This window comes from Dromiciops gliroides, chromosome 5, assembly GCF_019393635.1.
Source record: "Dromiciops gliroides isolate mDroGli1 chromosome 5, mDroGli1.pri, whole genome shotgun sequence".
In the NCBI taxonomy this organism is placed as follows: domain Eukaryota; kingdom Metazoa; phylum Chordata; class Mammalia; order Microbiotheria; family Microbiotheriidae; genus Dromiciops; species Dromiciops gliroides.
Window position 1 is genome coordinate 149,483,918 of NC_057865.1, and position 23,508 is coordinate 149,507,425.

The 23,508-nt window shown below is 38.4% G+C and overlaps 1 protein-coding gene across 3 annotated transcripts in view; it reads right to left on the reverse strand.

The window, feature by feature from the left end:
• Positions 1–23,508, reverse strand: part of LOC122730030 (gamma-secretase activating protein) — a 120,927-nt gene continuing 97,419 nt past the window's right edge. For 2 of the 3 annotated variants that reach the window (XM_043969225.1, XM_043969224.1), the window contains 5 exons: positions 12,573–12,692; positions 10,788–10,849; positions 9,554–9,655; positions 2,789–2,888; positions 1–871 (listed from right to left, as the gene is read on the reverse strand). In XM_043969225.1, coding sequence (XP_043825160.1) covers positions 759–871; positions 2,789–2,888; positions 9,554–9,655; positions 10,788–10,849; positions 12,573–12,692 — 497 coding nt within the window. In that variant the 3' untranslated portion in view covers positions 1–758. The remainder of the gene's footprint in view (positions 872–2,788; positions 2,889–9,553; positions 9,656–10,787; positions 10,850–12,572; positions 12,693–23,508) is intronic. The other variant, XM_043969226.1, reaches the window with a different exon arrangement.

The window sequence follows — 23,508 nt, forward strand, 5'->3', positions numbered from 1 at the left end:
TTAATGTCAAGATTTGTCAAAATAGACATTTTTAAACACTACAAAAAAGTCACTGGTATAAAATTAAATAAAAGCTCCCTGAAATCATTTCAATTACGAACTCCAAGTGCACACTATACAAACATGACAGATTATTCTACACTGAAAAGAAAGACAGCTTGAATTAAATACAATCAGTAAAATAAAAGGTTCCTAAACTCAAAGCAGTTTTCATATTAAATGTATAACTTTTACTCTTTTTTAATCATACATTATTTACCAAAAAAAGGTCACTTGTTTTTCCTGTCCTAGTCTCCATATTGTCAATATATTTTATCCCAAGTTAAAAATGTTTAAACCCCCAGCCATTTCGTGTCTAGTAACCACATAAGGATTCTCAAGCCTTCATTTGTTCTTCAGAAAACAGACATTGCAGAAGAGAAACTCTTCTCTGAACAGGATCTGGAAGGTCATTTACCTGTTCCTTAGATCTTGTCTCAATTTTCTGTACACATGCCTTTCATCTTCTGTTCAGATGCCAGTATCCATGAGTACTTCTTGAAATGTCCAACCTCTTAGAAAGGGCTCTGCATTACCCAAATGGAAGGCATGATTTATTTACTTTTAGTGATGGGCCCTGAGCTCTGTACCACCTAGATGACTAGAGGGCATCTGGGAATGTTTTCTTCAGTGTAAATAGGTCCAAAAAACAGTTCAAAGGTCCATGATAAATGTGGGTTTTCCCCCCATTGGAAATAGTGATGGCAAATTCTTGAAAGTCAGTTGTTATCACAACTCTTTTGTAAGTTCAAGAGGATCATGGTTTGTTTCAGAGCTGTTTCCTCTACAAATTTTGTGTCCACGCTGTCACATCCTTCAAAGGGATTCAGAGCTAGAGAAAATAGAGGAGGAGGTTATTGTGAGCCCCAGGCATGTAATGCATGTGGTATTTAGTGTAGGTTATAACTCAACTCAGAGAATCTCAGAGTAGAAGAACATCCCCTGAAGTCATCTAGTCCAACCCAAGCAGGAAGCAGGATTTCCCTCTAAGGTCCCCAAACATGGCTACCAGCCTCTACCTGAAGAATTCAAGAGATGGGGAACTCATTACCTAAAGCTACAAAATACTCCATTCTTGGATTCTTGTTTGGAATGATTTTCCTGAAACTGGGCCAAAATCTGTCTCTCTGCAATTTCTACCAACTGGCCCAAGTTCCACTTTTTGGGGCCAAACTTTTCAGAAGAATTTTAGGTTCATTACTGAGAGGGTTGTCATATGTTAAATAATTAAAGTTTTTCTAAGTCTCAACACTAGGGAAAGAGTATTTGCTAGTAACAGCCAAATGGATTTCAAACTATTTTCTTTTCTTCCTTTTTTTAAATGATAAACATTTTTATTTAAAGTTTTGAGTTCCAAATTCTATCCCTCATTCCTTCACTCCTCTACCCCCCTCCCTGAGGTGGTAACCAATCAGATATAGGTTAGACATGTCTAATTATATGAAACATTATCATATTAGTCATTTTATATGAGAAAACTTGGATAAAAGAAAAAATGAAAGAAACAAAGTGAAAATAGCATGTTTCAAATATCAGTTCTTTCTTTGGAGGTGGATAGTATGCTTCATCATTAAACTGTTTTCTTTTAATAAAGCACACAAAATTCCGGGCTCTATCAATTACTCACTTTGAGACCATGGGCAAATCACAGCCCCTCTCAGAGCCTTGATTTATCTCACCTATAAAATGAGGGGGTTCAACTAAATACCTGGTAAAGTCCCTTCTAGCTCTAACTCTATTATCTTTTGAATTTTTGTTATTTCTGACTCATTTATAAATTTCTCAGTTAAGGTACCACTGTAATCATGAGGCATTTTGCGAAAGAAAAGTTCCACATAATCAAATGTTAAGCAAAATAATCATTTAATTGTGTTTTTCCTACATCTTTCCTAAAATAGTCATCGCAATTGCCAGTTAGAAAAAGATCCCCAGGGAGATCAAGTACTATTCACAAGAATTTGAAGTGTGAAATGACAGTGTCGCATGGAAACTTGAAGCACCAGAGTGAACTTGTAACAGACTAAAGCTTTCTCCCCAAGGGGCAGGTTACCATTTTTCACAAGGAAAATTATCTCTATTTAGTAAAGATTAAGATTACACAATAAGGGGGCATCTAGGTGGTGCAGTGGATAGAACACTGGCCCTGGAGTCAGAAGTACCTGAGTTCCAATCCGGCCTCAGACATTTGACACTTACTAGCTGTGTGACCCTGGGCAAGTCACTTAACCCCAATTTCCTCACCCCCCCCCAAAAAAAGATTACACAATAAAATAGCACTTCACTTATAAATTCCAGTCTGGGAGAAATTGAGGTAGTAAGAAAGTTAAGGCTTCATCTAAAGACTTTGTGTGGGAAAGAACATAAAATAGCCAAGAGATGCAAGCTCTGGTCTTGGCTTTGCTTCTGACTTAGGACCCCACATTTAGAAGGGACTTCAAAGGCATTCAAGTCTAAGCCCCTAATATTATAGATAACGAAACGGAAGCCCAAGAAAGATAAATGACTTGCCCAAGGTCACAGAGGGAACAAATCTGTACCAAATCTGTACAATAATCAGTAACTGAAATCCTCTGAGCTTGAGTTTTTCCTTCTGTAAAATAAATGTGTTTGACTAGATGACCTCTCAGTTCTTTTTAAGATCTAACATTCTCTGCTTTCAGCTTTTGGACATAAAAGAAGTGATGACGCTTTTCTATCTGGACATCATATAGACAGAAATAAATAAAATTAAAGAGATAATGAAGGGTACCTTGGCGAGTAGTCTCCATCTCTGTCAATACTTCAATCAAATAATTCAAAGGCAAGAATTCAATAAGGAATGATGATTTGTCACTTGTAGAATTTAGGGACTAAAAAGAAATCAACCATAAGATTAGTTTACTCTAAAAGCTAACCAACCACTTTAAGTCAAGTAGTCAGAACCAATTCACACTATGCAAAAGTGGGATCTGCTGCCACCAGATGTACAAAAGTTTTCTCAACCCTGGGGGTTTATAAACAATTACAGGAGGATTGATTTGAGGGAATGATGTACCTGCCTGGAGAAGATGGCCTTTGACAGCCCTTCAGACCCTAAGGAATCTGTGAATATCTTAAGTGACAACTGATCTGGGCAAACTTAGTTTAAACTTTAAGAAGACATCAGTATGGCTACTCCCTCCGGTGGTACAGAGCAGAACCCCATCCATGCATGCCTCCTTCATGTCCCATCACATTATCTTCTACAAGATGTCCACTAAAAGTGTTTGGCGGGGCTTCATTGAGGAATCTCAACATTGCATGGATAACAAAGGAGGACATAGGCTACATATTAGTCACCCTTTGCGGTTTGTTTTGTTTTGTTTTGTGGAGCAATGAGGGTTAAGTGACTTGCCCAGGGTCACACGGCTAGTAAGTGTCATGTTTCTGAGGCCGGATTTGAACTCAGGTACTCCTGAATCCAGGGCCGGTGCTTTATCCACTGCACAACCTAGCTGTCCCCCATCCTTTGGTTTTGTTACATAGCTCCCTCACCTCCCTTTCTAGTCGCACATTTAGAGTTACTTAATCATGAATCTAGAGTGGGAAGGGACATAATTTTTAAAAGTTTCACAATCCGCATTTCTCCTGTGAAATTCTTTGTGAGTGAGAACTCAGCCTACTCGTGTCCACTTTACAACTCTCCCATGTCTCTTTGGGTGATCTGTTATTTTAATTTTTCAGAGAATGAACTATTTCATACTTCTTAATATTATAGCACTGCCACAAAAATTGTGATGTTAAAGGGGGAGGGAGGGAGAGACAGAGACAGAGAGACAGAGACAGAGAGATACAGAGAGAAGAATGTATCAAGAGATTTCTATGTATCAGGCACCATGCTACGTACTTGTAATACAAATGCAAATATAACAGGTGTTTGGCATGTGCTCAGACCACCTAAAATGGAAGATTCCAGGGACCTGATCCTGTGAGACACGCTTGGTCCAAGTCTTTAAATCTACTTAAATAAGGCACATTCTCTCTTTTCCAGCAGTGTCCAGGGGCAGCAGAAGCACCATCCAATAAGATGGTGGGAAGGGCCTAGGGGCTCACTTTCCCTGTCCCCTGCCTTGTGGCCCTGAGAAGTAGGCTTAGGGTTTTAGTCTTGCTTCACTTGTTCTTTTCAATTCTAGATGCAAAGAGTGAAGTTCTGGGACTGGGACCTCAAACCAAGGGAACCTTGGAGCCCAGGAGCCCAAGCCAGATATTTCAGTTACACAATTGCAAGAAAGTTCCAGGAAGCCAAGATGTCAAGAAGTAAACCCATCAGGGATTTGGATTTGAACTCTGTGGGACTTCAACTGTAAAACTAATCCCATTCTCCTCTCTAGAGATTGTGGTGGTGTGGAGAGGATTATTTGTCCAGGTGTTGGGGTGGGATGGTTTTTTTTGTTTTTTGTTTTTTTTGCGGGGCAATGGGGGTTAAGTGACTTGCCCAGGGTCACACAGCCAGTAAGTGTCATGTGTCTGAGGTCAGATTTGAACTCAGGTACTCCTGAATCCAGGGCCGTTGCTTTATCCCCTCAATGTATCTTTAAAGTAAATATTCCTTTGTGAAAACTAATCTGACTGTTAAGTGGTTAAATGAAACTAAAATATTAGGATGCCTAAAACTGAAGAATACATTTTAAGGGCATGACCCAATGGCAGAGATAAAAGATTACCCCAATCTCCTAGAGCTACCAGAGTGACCTTGGGGAAGAGTAAAGCATAATACACCTGAACTTTAGGCAGTGGGGATCAAAGTAATTCCCACTGGATGGGTTGCTATTGCAAAGGAACTACCCCCCACCTCCCCACCCCCCCGACCCCTGCCTTTCTGTTCTCTATTCTACTCAAGAGTCCTCCATAAACAATACCCACCATAGCCTGTAAGTGAAAATCTCTACCCTTTTGCCCTTCTTGGGTAATTTCCTCTCTTCTTAAAATTAGGAAGAACTACAAATCTCAGGGATTTTGTGCCCAGCCAACCTACTGCCAGAAGTTGTTATACAAGTTAAAAGAAAAAAAACCAGTCCTACATTATAAAAGGGACATTACATTCTAATGCTAAAGATAGCACATAAAATGGAGCTGAAAAGGGAGTATGGAAGATACCAACAGGAGAAGTGGAAAAGTCCAGAGAACCAAGAACAAGGACAGAAGAGAAGTGAGCTGTGGCTGGCCTAGACACCTCTTCAAATGGAGGTTGCAGGCAGGAACTCACCATTTTGGAGGAGGGGTCAGCCACAGGGTGGGAATCATCTTCAGGGTAAGAAGGCAGTTAGAATGAAAGTGGGAAAATCCAGAATCAAGAGCAAAACTGAGAGAAGAGGATAGGTCTTTGTTCATGGAGAAGATGGGGGATGTCATCAAAAGCACCGCAGAGTTTAGCAAAGGATCCAATCCACTTACATTCTAGGCCCACTTCACTGTCCATTTGAAATAGTTTATCCACCCACTTTACTGTCCATCTGTAGTGTTTATCCAAGATATTAATTACTAACAGATTAGCTTTACAGGCTGTTCTTTCAACTGCATTTTCAATCTGGATAAGAGGCATTTTCCTTCATGGGTAACTGAGCCAAACTGGAGGGACTGTGGTTCTTTAAAGAGGCCCTATGATGTTCGTAGTCTTAATTCAATCAGCACAACATAATCAAGACAGGCACAGTTGGAGGACCTCCTACCTTTTCCATGTGGATTATACTAGTGGTGTCAACCTCAAATAGAAACAGATCCCTGCAGATTGACTAGGAAAATCACAAATTGACATTGTTGCCACTATATTGTATTTTTATTTAACTTGTTAAACATTTTCTAATTACATTTTAATTTGGTTCCAGCTGAGTTTGACACCTCTGCTCTATACCTTTAGGTCAATAATGTGACTGAAGAGATACTGGTCGGCTGTAGAACATCATTTACTTTCTTTTCTTTTTATAAATTTTTTTTTTTAGTGAGGCAATTGGGGTTAAGTGACATGCCCAGGGTCACACAGCTAGTAAGTGTGTGTTAAGTGTCTGAGGCCAGATTTGAACTCAGGTCCTCCTGACTCCAGGGCCGGTGCTCTATCCACTGCGCCACCTAGCTGCCCCCATCATTTACTTTCAAAATCTTTCTTGTTCCTTTCTCTGATCTTTGAAATCATCAATAAATATATAAATTATCCTCATAAAAATCTTATGGTGGGGAAAGTAAACACATGTATTATTAATTTTTATTATCTTTTTTCATATTAATAACATTTAACTGAATAACATTTTCTTTGTTTCATGAGTTCCTATGACCAAAGAATCCCTCATCAAAAGACCAGTCTAATGGTGATGAACCTCTTTGTCTTCAGATAGGATTATTCATAGAAATCAGATTCAATCTATTGCCAGGACCCCTGCTTCTGCAGTGATGGTGACAGAATGTCAGAAAAGGAGGCAGAAAATGTGAAGATACATAATTTTTAGGCTGTCCATAAACTTTAGCTTAGTAGTTGGTATTCTAAAGGTGAGCTCCTTGTCCAATGACCAACAAGTGAACCCACTACTGATATGCTTACTATAAACAAAACTAGCAAACCATGGCTGGAGCTCAATGGAGTTTAGAATTAAAGAAACAAATAGAAGTTGGTTTTAGAGATGAAAGAAGAAACATTGCTTCATGGGACACTAGATCATGCCCCATTGCAATGCTTGTGATGAGTATTTCCAAAAAGATCACCATGAAAATAATTGCAGCCTGTGCTTATTACAAAGGATGCAAAAGATGTGCTTATTGCAACATTAATTGCAAAGGATAAAGAGGCAGAGGAAGACTGTTCCCTTGCATTTAAAACCTTCAAAGTAATTCAAAATATTCATTCATAATCTGGGATTTTAATGCAATAAGTGAATAGGAAGTAGATGAAGACAGCAAATAATATGTAGGAAAATACAAAATCAAATAAACAATGAAAAAGATCAAAGAACTATATACTGCAAAATAGTCTCACATCTATTTGTCACAATTTTTATTAAAAGAATTAGATGGTACTAGACATGGAGAGCAGTGAATAACATTTTAAAATGGAATTTAGTTTAGCTTAGCAGAAAGGAAATCACTCCTGCATTTTTCCCTTCTGGCTCTGATACCTATTCTCCAAACATCTTTCTCCACCATTTGCCAGCATCCTTCTCATCCTGGAAGATCCCTACATTTCTGTGGCTCTTTCTTCTGATTGGTTAGTTCCTACCAGAACCTGCTAAAGGAAGTCATTTCTAAGTTCCTTTGGTCCCTCTGTTGTGACAACTGATTTGCATCAGTTATATTTCCACAGGAAATGATGATACTCTTAAGTTGGAAGTCTGACTTTTTTGGATTCGTTTTCCATTTTTGATGCTAATAGCTTAAGAGGAAATGTGGTATAGTGATAGAGAGGTGGTCTTGAAACCAGAAAGCCCTGGGTTCAAATCTCACATCTGATACATATGGGTTTTATGACCCTGAATAAGTCATTTACCTCTCAGCGATGTTGGCCAATGGGGACAAACTCAAATAGAAATAGCTCTCTGCCTGGCTGCATGTTGATGTTGAAAAACCACAAATAAATTTTAGCTAACTGGTATTTTATTTTTATTTATTTTGTTGAACATTTTCCAATTACATTTAAATCTGCAGTGAGCGATACCTCTGCTCTAAGCAAGTCTCAAAGAGCTGACCTGCATTGATAAAGGGAGTTTCCTCTTCTCTGAGTACCTTATATTAATGAAATCACAGGCCCCTATTCCTACTCCAATCCATACCTTGTTTAGTTGATCAGGTTGGAACTTTTTCAGTGGCATGCCATCCGGGCATTTTCATTTTTATTTTCTCTTCAAATGTGGCACTGAATGTGTCCTTTGTTCTTTTAAGTGGAAGGTCTGACTATACGTAGATTTATAAATGACTCAAGCTGAGAACTATCATTTTTGTTTAATTAGTAATTATAATAATGAACAGTTAACATTTATATAACACTTACTATATACCTGGCACTTTGCTAACACTTTACAATCATTATCTCATTTGATCCTCACAACAATCCTGAGATGTAGATGCTATTATTACCCCCATTTAACAGATAAGGAAATTCAGAGTGAGGTTAAGTGACTTGCCCAGAGTAACACAGCTAGTAAGTGTCTGAGGCTAGATTTGAACTTAGATCTTCCTGGCTCTCTCTATACTGCACCACCCAGCTATTAAGAAAGGGATAGGGTCTAGACCTGATTTCACTGGCGCAGGGAACTCTGAGATGAGGAAACTCCCTCTACCAATGCAGGTTAGTACTTTATTTGCAACTTAGATTTTCAGTTTCCCAGGGTCACCGAGAAGTTAAGTGACACCAAAGATTATGGTGCTAGCATGTGTCAGAGGCCAGATTTGACCTATGTCTTCCAGGTGCTGAAGCCAGCTCTCTATCCACTATGCCACACCGCTTTTCACATTGGTGCAATGAATAAAGAGCTAGCCTTGGAAACAGTCTGTTAAGATAAAATAATTTTAATTTTTGTAATGCTATTGATTGCACATGATATCCAGCATTGCCTGACTATCTTCTTTAAAAAATGATTATTTAAATATTTACATTATATAGGTATAAGGCATCTATGGACTCCCCAGCCTTTGGCTACTTTTTTATTCCTGAGCCATATTTTCCTATATGTTTTTCATCTTCCTCTGGCTTAGCTTTTAAAGAAAGTAAACAAATATTAAAATATCTGCTGATATAATCTGGAGGATTTTTAAATTCTTAATAGAATTGCTGTACCTCCTCATTCTCTTTAGCTTTTTGGTAATCTTTTTACAGATGAGCAATAGAGATACCTGGTCCTGTCCATGGGAGGTAGGTGCTATTATTATTCTCACTTTGAAGTTGAGAAAACTCAGGCAGACAGAGGGGAAGTGACTTGCCTAGGGTTACACAGCTAGTATCTGAGACTGGATTTGAACTCAGGTCTTCCTGATTTCCGGACTCAGTGCTGTTTCCACTGTTGGCTGCCCAGACTGCAGGATAAGATGATCAGATTCCAAGAAATGATACTTCGTGGACAAACAAATCTTGAAAATAGTTTAAAGTAAATTTTGAAAGCAGCAATAATGATGGATGGTGTTATATGGCCCTTTAAGATTATGAAAACTCGGGGCAGCTAGGTGGCGCAGTGGATAGAGCACTGGCCCTGGATTCAGGACAGAGTTTAAATCCTGCCTCTGACACTTACTAGCTGTGTGACCCTGGGCAAGTCACTTAAGCTCAATTGCCTCACAAAAAATAAATAAATAAATAAATAAATAAACAAAAATCAACTTAACATTATCAAAACTTTGTGAGGTAGGTTACACAAATATTATTAACTTTGTTTTACCAATGGAGACTCTTCGCCTGAGAGATAGTAGTTTCAGAAGCCAGTAAGTCACAGAGCCAGGAGTTAACCCCAGATTCTCTTACTCCAAATACAATGATAAGTTAATAAACATGTATGTGATTGGATCTCACACCCAACCTTACCTGTCTCTTATACTTCTGAAGCAGCCGTCTCACATAGTTTCTTGAAATAATATGAGAATTGATAGGATGATCCCAGAGTTGACTTATCTTCTGCATTATAAACTATTTAGGGAGAGAAAGTGTAAAGGAGAAAACATTTACTTCCTAAAAATTCTCAGTCTTAACTATTTTATTCAAGTGAAGCTACTCAGAGGAAGGAACTGAAACAATGTCTTGGAGGTGACACTATCACACTCCAGCCTAATACTGTTGAATTTTGATTAAATACTCCTGAAAATATCATATCACAACTGACAGTGACTGGACTGTGCAGAAGTGATGTCAAGCACCTCTCAATGACAGATTATATCAGAAACTTTTGGAAATTTGGAAATCCACATGCTAGTCCAAAGTGATTTAGTCATGAGACAAATACACTGGATTCCTACTTTTTGTCTTTCCATACAGAAGCCGGTTATGAGGTTTTACTCAGCAGCCATAGCTTTAGTCTTTATAGAATCATTATCAGGCTTAGAAAGGTAAGGTACCTTCCCTATGGGAGAGGCGTGGGCCAGAGGGAGTGCCAGGGCAATGTAGGTATGTGCACAGGATGCACAAAGTATGCTGGGATCCTGATGACTAAGTACACTTTCCCCATCCATCCACCCCAAACAAGGTCACATTTCTAAAGAACTTGCCCTGGAATTTCATATTTTCCCATTATTTCTGGCTTTACTGGCTCATCTCTACCACAAAAACAAGGAGTGTCCTTTATAACCCTTTCACCCCCATGCTTTTCATTCTTCCTAAGACCGGAGAACATTTTTCCCCAGTGGGAAGAATTGTTGTGGGAGGAAATACAGGTTTCATGACCTCCTGACATTACCTGGATTTAAATGACACAACAGTTAGAGGGTCAAAAGAAAATCATTTCCCTTAACTTCTCAGAACCACTGATATATGTATTGCACAGTTTCCTAAATTACAAGGAAAAAAACCCAAGTATTCACGTGGGCCATGCCAATAAGTTTTATCCATGAGATTATAATGTCAGAGGAGAGTGCTGGATCTTGATACACTATCGTGGATGGAGATGAGAATTAGTGTGACTTCATGAAAAGGAATTGGAAAGTAAAACAATCCAATGGTATTTAGCTAGAAATGAGCAAACATTCTCTTTCCAGAAAGGGATGTCAGCATTGGGGAGGCACCACTCCAAGACATAATGAAAAAATTAAGTAAAATTCAAGATTACCGGAGGAAGACGTGCAACTATACTGAATTTTAGTTTTTCATTCTTCTCTGTATTGTCCAGATCTACAAGACAACCAAAAAGGCCAGAAAACAATTAAAACCATTCCATTTTTAGTAGCATAGACTATCATTGAAGTTTGTATCTAAATTTCAAAAATTCATAGACTTTATAATGGTGTTCTTTAGTGAACACATACCACCACCACCACTGTGCTCCCCACAACCCTAGAGCTTTGAAAATCATACTGTGTAACTCCCTGGAGAAACAGAAATTTTAATTAACCGTTTCCAATTATCCTAGAAAAAAAGTTACATAACAAGCAGAACCTATGAATCCATGATAATACAAAAAGACTATTCTTTTTTATTTGGGGGGAGGGGAGGTTTGGCAGGACAATGCGGGGTTAAGTGACTTGCCCAGGGTCACACAGCTAGTAAGTATCAAGTGTCTGAGGCCAGATTTGAACTCAGGTACTCCTGAATCCAGAGCCGGTGCTTTATCCACTGCACCACCTAGCTGCCCCGCAAAAACACTATTCTTGAAGATGATATGTGCAAAGGTAATAGAGCCAGGGTTGGAAAAAATCTCATAGTAATCACACAGCAAGTTCCTCAGGATCACAGAATCAAAGATACAGGGATGGAAAAGACAGACATTAGAAGTCATCTAGTCCAACTCTCTCAGGTTTTTTGGTTTTGGTTTTGGTTTTTGCAAGGCAGCAGGAGTTAAGTGACTTGCCCAGGGTCACATAGCTGGTAAGTACTTGTCAAGTATCTGAAGCTGGATTTGAACACAGGTCCTCCTGCCCTATCCACTGTGCCACCTAGCTGCCCCTCCCAACTCTCTGTTTTATAGTTAAGGGAACAGAACATAGTAGTTCAATGATATGTCCAGGATCATAGAGGAAGGGTCTGGCACACTGTTGATATTTAATAAATATATATTGATTAATTGACTGAAATTTTTGAGATGAAATTTGAACCCAGGTCTGCATGATTCCAAGTTCCAATACTCTATCCATTATAGAATTGAGGCAATAACATTTCATACAAAAAGTTGATGGACAGCAAGGAACAACAGAAAGGTTGTTGAATTTGGAGTCAGAGGACATGGATTTGAATCTTGTATCTGCCACTTACCACCTGTGTCACCTCAGACATTTGACATTTATGGGCCTCAGTTTCCTCATCTATAAAATGTGAGGGTTGTGTTTGATGGGTTCTAAGGACCCCTACATATTATATATATATATATATATATATATATATATATATATATATATATATATATATATATATATATACACATATGTATAGGTCTACAATCATAAGTTCCTGACTTAAGACATCCTGGCTGTATACTAATACTGTCCTTCATATGGGACTAATTCTATAATATAAACTCTCTAGCATAACTTGTGCTGATCTTGTTTAAAATTAAATTCAAACAAGAAAAAAAAATATATATCTATATATAACTCTCCTGTGCTTGCTTTTCTAACATGAAGCAGCCTGGTTTTGAAATGGGAATGTTAAAGAGCTGAAAATGAGCCATTTGATGACACATTCTTGGACAACAAGCTGAGAGTCTTCCTAGCCTCAAGCGCCTCTATGTTCTGTAAAGGAATCTAACTGTAGGGAAAAAAATAGTTAAGAATGAAATGAGAAACCCCTAGGGTCTCCTCAAGAGCTGAAGCAGTTCAACTTGCTTGAATTCGGAAAAAGGATTAATTACAAGAAATGGGACACATGGAAACAGCCCTCTAGCTAGGTCAAATGCATTTACCTTTCAAGAGCTTCAGAACCCCTGTTTCTGTAAGAAGTAGCACTCCATCATCAATGTAACGCAGCAGGCTGTGCAGGGGGAGACATCGGACTCCTAGGGCCATGTACAGAGTATGGAAGCCTATAAAGGGAAGTCCAGGGAGGCAAACACAACACAGTCAGAAGATGGACCTAGGATATGGTTAATGAAGACAGACTTTACTGTATGAGGTTCAATGTTTCAAAGACAGCAACTGATGGTGTATGCAAGCTTCAGATTCATCAAGTTAGCAGAGAAAGGTACATATCTCTAGAAAGATGTAATAGAAGGGGTGACCTATGAAAAGGATATAATGAAACAGGTGGAAAAATGGAAAAATAAAGTCTGAAACCCTAAGAAGGACAACCATAAAAGTTAAACTCTGATTTATGGAATATCCCCTCACTTATATACAAATGGCTACTTGGAACTGGTTCCCCAAAACCAGTGACCATAGTTTAAACCCTTCCTTCTGAGCAGTACTATTTATAATTTCACTCTACTCCTCCCTTTCTCTTCCTATCACAGACTTCCCCTACTGCCCCATATCCCCTACTGACAACTGTAGTCCTTGCCTTGTTTTAAAATCATTCATCCTAATGCTGACTTTTTGTCTAATACTCTGTCCATTATACCATTAGGACAATGACATTTTATCCAAAAAGCTGCTGAATGGTAAGGTAGAGTGGAAAGGTTCTTGGATTTGGAGTCATAGGATATGGATTTGAATCTTGGTGAAGGAAGAAAGAGAGGAGTAAGCCCCCTGGATTACTCCCTAGTTGCAGCATTGTTCAAAAGTACACAGGAGAGGGCCTATCATTGTTCTACAGTAAAGTAGCTCATATTAATATAGTGCCTTAGAGTTTACAAAACACTTTACATATGTTATCTCATTGAGTAATGTAAGGAGGGTAGGTGGAGGATAAAAATATTTCAATGTAATATTAATGTAATTCCAGAGTACTCTAACATCTAAATACATAAAGGAAAATTATATGAATTATATGGAGAAAAAGATGGTTAAACTATAAATGGTAATATAATGGTCAGGGACCTCAAGATACTCATTTCAGACCTCGACAAATATAACAAAGAAAACACAAGAACAAAATTTAGAATATGAATAGAATTTTTTAAAAGTTAGATATGATAGACCTCTGGTGATTACTAGATGGGAATAGAAAAGAATATACATAATTATCAGCTATCTTAGCACCTTTACAAATAATGACCATATATGTATATAGGCAGCTAAATAGTAAAGTGATTAGAGCACTGGGCTTAGAATCAGGAGTTCAAATCCTGCTTTAGACACCTACTAGCCATGTGACCTTGGCAAGTCACCTAACCCTGCTTGCCTCTGTTCTTCATCTGTAAAGCTAGAGAAAGAAAACTACTCCAGTGATTTTGCCAAGGAAACCTCGAAATGGGGTCACAGAGTCAGACATGACTAAAATGGCTAAACAACAAGTCATAAAAAAATCACAAAAGCACAAAAAACAAATACTATAACATAAAGGAAAGTGAAACAATCCTTCCTGATGAAAGACAGACCACAGTGGAATCCTCAGAAATAATGAAAGAACATAAAGCCATTCCAGAATAGTTTACAAGAAAAACGAAATAAATGAAATAAAAAATGAGATATGAATTTGTTGGAAATCAGACCTCTCACTATAGAAATTAGAACTCTTAATGAATAATTTAATAACAAATGGCAAAGAAAGAAAAAAATTGTTCTCATCCACCCATTCCACTAGGGGATGTCTTTATGTGCTTGGCTTAGACACTATCGTAACTCGCCAATAGGTTTGAAGCTTATAAGTTACCCTCGATCTGGTTTAACCTGTCTTCTAAGACAGTTTTCCAGGGTGTAGCTGCTGTATATGCTACAGCTTCTTGGGGCCACAGGTAAGAGTTAGGTGATCCAAAGGTAGATGAGCAGCCCTGAAAAAGGCTCAGCAAGCCCTCACACCAGAGGTGCTAGTCCTCTCTGAATCAATAATCCTACAATAATAATAGTGCCTACTTCACAGGACTGTTGTAAGGATCGAGTGGGAGAATATATTCTTTGCAAACCTTAAAGAACTATGTAAATATTACCTATTATCATTATTTGCAGATGAAGAAATGGAGGTCCAATCAGATCAGGTAACTGAACCAAGGTTACACAAGTAGTTAATGTTAGAGAAGGTATTTGAACCCAAGTCCTCTGGGCCTGGAGTCAATGCTCTTTCCACTATATTATCCTGCCAAGGACCAAAGAACCATTGGTTTCCTTACAATGCATAAAATAATAGGTGAAAACCATATGGAACTTTTTAATACAGTTGACAAAATATTGATCAAGAAAGGCTACTGATGTCTTCCAGAAATAATCCTGTACTTTAAACACCGAGATGCTTAATAGTTAAATTGAATAATTTAAGTGCCAAACAACAAATGTTGCATGCAATAAGAGAAAAACATCTTCAAATATAAAGAAAATTTGAATACCATAGGATTAATCTGTAGTTACAAAACGAGAAACGGGAATCAAACAGTATATTCCAAAAAGAAAAGCTATTAAAACTATAATGCAAAATGACATATACTGCAAATCTGATCCTAGTTATCACTTAACCAAAGAAGATTATTTGACTTGCAAACACCCTAAACAACGGAAACACAAGAAAGCCAAACATGTACAATTAAAAGAATAAATAATTAAATCAATTGTTATATTCACAGTTATTAGTTTTAAGAGAAATATTGATCTATGAGATAAAAAAAGAACAAAGACACATTAGAAGACATTGGAAGAGGGCAAAGGAGCTAATTAGAGCTATCAAGAACTTAAAGACTTAAATGAAGGAAAAGTATAAGATTTGAATTGAAGCACCATGAACTAAATTTCTCAACCCCTACAAGTGAACCAATATTTTTGCACGGGAAAATAGAGTGGGAGGTTGCTGGATATTGGTATAGAAGCCCAGTCAAAAACAATTTTGTATTCAATAAGCCAATTTGCCTTATCACAATTAGAGAATGTCACACACAGAAACAGGAGCCTTCTGCTGTATGAAAAGATACTTGAGCAAAGCTGGCTTGGTGTCTAACAAAGATAAGCAGCACCTGATAATCTTGATACTCTCACATGTGTTCCCTTAATTTGGTGAAATCAAGGTAGTGAAAGAGAAACAGAGATGATTAGAAATATATCAAACATGAGACTGTTTTTTTAAAGAAATTTATTTCACAGTTGTCCTTATTTGAAGACAATGGCCTAAGGACTGTTTTCCATCAAGTCCCGGGAGTTCCTGTTGGAGCAATGATGCCTAAACAGTAAGGACTAACCTTCAGAGAATTCTGAACCCAGTTTCACAATCATGGCCAGTAGAGTATTCCTAGAATCTTGACACTAGTTAGGGTCCAACCTCTACCAAACTGAGCTAACAACCACATTATTAACAGGTCTAAAATTTGGATCGAATCCAATGGTATAAAATCTGGTTAGACCAGAATCTACACTGAAAAAAGGGATATTGCTTATTGTGGTACTGTGTCAATATTTACATATTTGACAGATAATGTCTATGGGCAAGAGACCCAGAATTGAGTAGGAAGAGTAGACTGGCCTGGGTCACATATGGGAGATCCCATAGTGCAGTCAATGATTTCAGGCTGCCTGTTGCCACAAAAGTCTATATCTAACACGAATTTTCTCCTGGTGATATGATATGCCTGGATATCACCATCTTCGAAGATGAAGTTGCAAATGCCCCAAAAGGTAAGAGAAAAGGCATGGGAGAGATAAATAGACTACAAAGTATTAACAGCAACTCTTTTTGTGTGAAAATTGGCCTAAAAGATACCACCAAAAGTATGTATGATTGGAAAAGGGTGTGAACTGGACACATAGTGAGAGGGAGAGAAGACAGATCACCCAAGTGCTATATTCTTATACCACAGCTGTTAAAGGAAAGAGAGGAGGGCCTACCACGTATTGGGTGGATCTTCTGCAGGGGGGGGTGGGGGGGTGGAAAGGAACGAAAAAACATCTAACAGGATAAGAAGCTTTTGATGATTTCGCATCGATATGGGTGGGAGAACCCGCAACAATGAAATTAAAAAGTCATCCAATGCCGAAGTTCCATTTTCACCTCTTACTGGATACAGCAAATTCCTTACAAGCTTGCTAAGAGAAAGTAAAAGAAATTCAAAATATGTTCATTTTCAGAAACTCTTCCCTAAGTGGTTCAAATAAAAGAAGGTTGTAATGATGGTGTTTTGGTCTCGGCACAGGGGGAAAAGTATCTAACAAAAGCAGCATGGCTCAGAGGATAGGGTACTAAAGTCAGGTGAGAGCTGATTAGTATCCTGCGTCTGACTTACAAGTTATGTGACCGTGGATATGGCATTTAATCTCTTTGAGACTCAGTTTTCTCATGTGAAAGATAAGGATATCAGGGCAGCTAGGTAGCACAGTAGATAAAGCATAGGCCTTGGATTCAGGAGTCCCTGAGTTCAAATCCGGCCTCAGACACTTGACACTTACTAGCTGTGTGACCCTGGGCAAGTCACTTAACCTCAATTGCCTCACCAAAAAAAAAGAAAAGAAAGAAAGAAAGATAAGGATATCACCTACTCCTTAGGGCTGCGGTGAGGCCCAATCAAGATAACATATGTAAAGGACTTTGAAACATGTTATCTTCCATATTGATCCATAGGCTAGTGAGGCAAAAGACCAGAAGAATTTCCCATAATTCCCAGAACTGTGTACATAAAAGCTATATGTAGGATAAAATGGAGATAATCAACAGACGGAAGACACTAGAATTACAAGAGATATGAAAAGGGCTTCCTGTAAAAGGTGGTATTATAGCTGAGACTTAAATGAACCCAAGAGGTAGAGACAAGGAGGAAGAGCACTCTAAGCATAGGAGACAGCCAGTCAAAAAAGTAGAACATATTTTTCCATATGAAGATACGCACAGGGTTGAGAGATGGAATGCCTTATCCAAGGCACAGCAAGGAGACCAGAATCACTAGATTATAGAGTCCCTGGGGGAAGTTATAAGAACACTGAAAAGATAGTAGACAGCTAACCAACGAAGGCAGGAAGACCAACCAGCAGACTATTGCCAAGAGTTCAGGAATGAAGTGATTAGGGTATGTACTATCATGGTAGCAGTGTCAGAGGAAAGAAAAGGGGCATATATATGAAAGATGTTATGATCCCTCCACTTGTTAGTCAAATTATCATGTGCATATTCATCTCTTTACATGCTGTACTCACCTAGTAGAATTTCATTATAATTATAATAGGTTACATTTATATAGCACTTTTAAGGTGTACAAAGCTCTTTGATAGTAGGAACTAATTTTCTTTCTGCCCATGTATATCCAGTGTCTAGAACACATAACACACTCAGAAAATTCTTATAAGATTTGATTGGCAAATGATTCAACATTGTGCAAGGTGCTTTGCAAATCTGACATAAATGATTATTATTTCAGACTCATATTTTTTGATGGAGGTCAGAGAAATATTGTTCCAGGACAAGTTATTATTCTATCATTCTTTTATATTTAATGTTCTGTAGATTATTGCACATGGGCATAAAATAACTACTTTTAATAGTTGAATAAAAATATTAAAATCTTCCCTTTTTAGGCTCACTAAAAGCATTCTTGGTACCAGTAGCAGAGAGAAAAGTGATAATATTCTTTACATCTTTTTTCCCACATTATTTTGATTTCCATTGCTGGGTCTCCATATTTTGAAAACCTTTTGTTCCATCTAGCTTAGAGACTATGAGTATGTGGAATGGCAGACTCTATTAAAAATATTTTTCTTAAAGCTTTATAGAATGATATTATATCCAGGCAATTGTGGACAAAAAAGTTAGCTGTAATAATGGCCTAGATTTAATACAGCATATTAGTTGATTTCAACAGGGCATTTGTAGAATGGGGATTGGTCATCTGTTTTTCTATGAAACATGGCAAGTTTCTGATATATAATTCCAGCCACCAAGTCGCTGATTGCCAGGTCACTGATAAATAATAAATTTTTATAGCCTGATTTTATATTTTGTATAGTTTCTAGCATTTTCTTGTATAATCAACATTATTCACTAAGTCTAGCTCCTTAAAGATAACCTGTCTGGGCAGAAGAGGGAAGAAGGGAAGGAGAGAGAGAATTCGGAACATAAAACTTTAAATTAAAATGTTTATTAAAAAAATGAGACTATCTGTAATTTATGGCACCAATGACCTGGTCTTGAATTGCTATCATAAACTTTCCATTTCCACAAAGAAATCCATGGGATTCATCCATTTGTTTAATATTTTTTTGTTGACATACTGTTGGCTGAATTCATGTGGATTCCAAGTGGATGGTCTTTTCATTCCATTCTTGGGTCTCAGTTTTTTCATAGTCTCCATCCAGAGGTATATAATCCTAATTCCAACGTTGTTTCCTTGTAGCCAGTCTTTACTCTTGCTAAGTAAAATGGTGTCTGTTTATTCCAAAAGCATTTCTATAGGTTCTCCCTAAGTTTATTGTATTCTCCAATGTATGAGCAGAAAAAAAATGAACTGGTCATATAATGAGACCAAGGGATAATCAATAGACAGCTTGTGTGTTCCACTGATCTCTGCACAATCTCAAGAGAATGTGAAAAATTTCCCCAGCATGTTGAGTCTACCATGTGCGGTGGATTTATGTGAGGACATGGATTGGTGTTGTATAGTATAGGCAGGTATGAATGGGATGAACTCCACATTACTGGAGAGAATATATACATATATATATATATATATATCCCTGAAATCATAGATAGATTAGATTATTAGGGAATGAAAAAGAAAAGGATAGGGTGGTTGTGGCCAAGAGACTTGTGGTAAAAAGTTTTAACAGTCGGTTAGATTATGGAGAGACGCCAGTTTTTTTTTAGGACCACCCTTTTGGGGAGGAGACCAACAGCATGAGCTACACACACCAGTCTGCCTGTGACGCACGCCAGATTGCCTGCTGAGCACTCGATTTCCGGGTGCGAGTTTAAAAGGCAAGGAGAGAACGGAAGTGGGGCCTTTTTTCCTGCTCCGCTGGTCTCCTGGCTGCGCTGCACAGACAGACGCGGACTGGAGTTTGACTTGGCCCGGCTCTCGGTTAACAGCACGCGCTTGACTTGGTCTCTCTCCCCAAAGGTAGCCTTGGGTTTTGGTGAGTTTTATACGGAATATAGACTAAGCCTAGACTTAAGACGATTTGTATTGTATTTCTACTTTCCTATCCTTCTAATCAACATCACCTTGTGACTACCATACAATAAAAGCTCTAACTAGAAAACCAAAAGCTTCTTCCATTTACTAGTCTGGGAGATAAATTAAGGGAAAGGTTAAGTAGGGGAGATTTATGATCTAATATCCAATTTTAATCTCACAGACTGGAGAATATGAATGCATTTGGAATTTTTTTTCTGCTCATATATTTTTCTGATATTCCTCACACCACTTCTCCAGCATAACCTTCTCATTTATAATATGTTATATTCTGTTCATTTCCACAATGCACCTCTCCACCAATTTTGGTTTCTCCACCTATAAAACAAGGGGATTACACTAGAAGGTCACTGGGGTCCCTTCAAGCTCTAAATCTATGGTCCTATGACCTTGTGGATCTGGCACCAGACAAAGCCAAAATCTCAACTCCATTTTTACTGGGTGTCTTCTGATTACAACTAAAGAGTATGAATGGCTTATGGCAGAAACTTAAGCAAAATTCTCAACAAATCCCTTCATTCTTCTTCCAAAAGGGTAAACCTACCTTAGAATAATTTTAGTCCATGAATTTTCCCCTTTGAAATCAAAGCTTAGCATGTGCTTACAGATAGACTTTGTGTTATGTAGAAATGGGGGAAGGGAATGAGGGTTGGGCAAAGAGGGAAGGAAGCCTGATCATTCTATATTGTAAAGCTGACAACCATCATTACAATGCAGCAGAAATTAAACTCAGGCCCCACCTGAAAATACAAACAGAGGTAATATTTTCATATAGAAACCATAATGGTCAGAACCTGAAATGAGAAACCTCCAGGGTCCCTTCTTCCTCTAAAGTTCAATGGATGTTTTAAGAAGCAGGCTAGAGGGGGCAGCTAGATAGCGCAGTGGTAAAGCACTGGCCCTGGATTCAGGAGTACCTGAGTTCAAATCCGGCCTCAGACACTTGACACTTACTAGCTGTGTGACCCTGGGCAAGTCACTTAACCCTCATTGCCCTGCAAAAACAAAAAACAAAAAAAAAGAAGCAAGCTAGAATCAAAAAGAGTCACATAGAGCAGAGCCAGGAAAATATTATACACAGTAACAGCAATATTATGTGGGGATCAGCTGTGATAGACTTAGCTCTTCTCAGCAATCCGATGATCCAAGACAACACCAGAAGACTCATGGTAGAAAATGCTTTCCACATTCAGAAAAAGAACTGTGGAATCTAATTGAAGATTGAACCATATACTATTTTTACTTTTTGTGTTGTTTTTTTTTCTTTTTTGAGGTTTTTTTCTTTTGTTCTGATTCTTCTTTCACAACATGATTAATGTGGAAATATGTTTAATGTGATTGTACATATATACCCTATATCAGATTGCTTGCCATCTTGGGGAGGGTGGAAAGAAGGGAGGGAAGCAGAAAAATTTGGAATTCAAAATCTTATAAAAATGAATGTTGAAAATTATCTTTACATGTAAATGGAAAAAATAAAATACCATTAAGATTTTTTAAAAGATTCACATAGAGGGGCAGCTAGGTGACGCAGTGGTTAGAGCACCAGCCCTAGAGTCAGGAGGACCTGAGTTCAAATCTGGCCCCAGACACTTGACACTTACTAGCTGTGTGACCCTGGATAAGTCACTGAACCCCCAATAGCCTCACCAAAAAAAAAAGATTCACATAGATCTGAGTTATACAAGTCACAGAAACTGACTTGGGAATTGTGTTCCACCTACTCCTTCACTCTCCTTAGAGAAGCCCCAAGGAGCATCAAAATATGCTTGTTTGGCCTCTAAATCTGGCCCATTCCTTCTATGCTGTTGTTAAATAATCAATCAATGAGTATTTATTAAATGTTTCTATATGTTGGAGACTGCACTAGGTGCTAGAAATAGAAGTGCAAAGAGTGAAACAATCCCTACTTGAAAGGAGATTAAATTCTGATAGGAGAGGAGGACATGTAGACAAATGGACAAAATAAACATAAAGAAAATAAAGACAAATAAATACAAAGCCACTAAATAAACAGCTAGGTGCCACAGTGGATAGAGTGCTGAGCCTGGAATCAAGAAGATTCACCTCCCTGATTTCAAATATAACCTCAGACACTTACTAGCTGTTTGACCCTGAGCAAATCACTTAACCCTGTTTGCCTCAGTTTCCTCAAAATGAGCTAAAGAAGGAAATGGGTAACCACTCCAGTATCTCTGCCAAGAAAATGGGGTCACACCTTAAACTCATCAGAGCTGCCTCAAGGAGGGGCTAACACACACCCAAGTGGGTGGAGTAATCTATTTAATCTGGGCAGTAAATGAGCCTAACACTCATCAGAATTGGCTCAAAGACCTCAATTTCATCAGAATTGGCTCTAGGAGGGAATAATGTACACACTCAATTGGGTGGAGTAATCTCTCTATCCCTGCAGGAAAATAGGAGGGGAAGGGGATAAAGAGAGAGGGGCAAAAGAAGGAAGGGCAAGGGGCGGCTAGGTGGCACAGTGGATAAAGCACTGGCCCTGGATTCAGGAGTTCCTGAGTTCAAATCCGGCCCAGATACTTAACACTTACTAGCTGTGTGACCCTGGGCAAGTCACTTAACCCCATTGCCGGTAAAAAAACAAACAAACAAACAAACAAAAAGAAGGAAGGGCAGAGTGGGGGAGGGGACAGACAGAAGCAAATCCCTTTTGAAGAGTGATAGGATGAAAGAAGATGGATAATAGAATAAATATCATGGGGAAAGGAATAGGATGGAAGGGAAACAGATAACAATAGTAATCATGAAAAAAGAGAAAAGGGGGAAAATTGTACAAAAAATATTTATAGCAACTCTTGGAGGCTAAGAACTGAGAATCAAGGGAATGTCCATCAACTGAGGAATGATGGAAAAAGTTGTGCTATATGATTGTAGTGGAATGGTCTTGTGCTACAGGAAATGACAAACAGGATGATCCCTGAAAAACCTGGAAAGACTAATGAACATCAATGTATAGTGAAGTGAGCAATGCTGGGAGGACATTGTGCATAGTGACAGCAGTATTGTTCAATGAGCAATTGTGAATGACTTAACTACTCTCAGCAATGCAATGATCCAAGACAATCCCAAGGAACTAATGAGGAAGCTTACTACTATCTACACCCATAGAAAGAACTGATAAAAAGAACACTTGTGGATTGTACATATATAACCTGGTTTCGATCTTGTGGAGGGGGGAGGAAAGGGAGAAAAATTTGGAACTCTAAATCTTATGAAAATGAATGTTGAAAACTATCCCTACATGTAACTGGAAAAAATAAAATAAATGTTTGTGGCTAAAAAAAAACACAAGAAAATGGGGTCACAAAGAGTTGGACATGACTGAAACGACCAAACAATAACAACTTAAATAAAAGGAGGGTATATAAGCAGCTAGGTAGCACAGTGGTTAGAATGTTGGCCTGGAATCTGGAAGACCTGAGTTCAAATTTGACTTCAGACACTTACTAGCTGTGTGACCTTGGGTAAACAACTTGGGGGGGGGAGGGGGCTGGGCAATGAGGGTTAAGTGATTTGCCCAGGGTCACACAGCTAGTAAGTGTCAAGTGTCTGAGGCTAGACTTGAACTCAGGTCCTCCTGAATCCAGGGCCAGTGCTTTTTCCACTGCACCACCTAGCTGCCCCC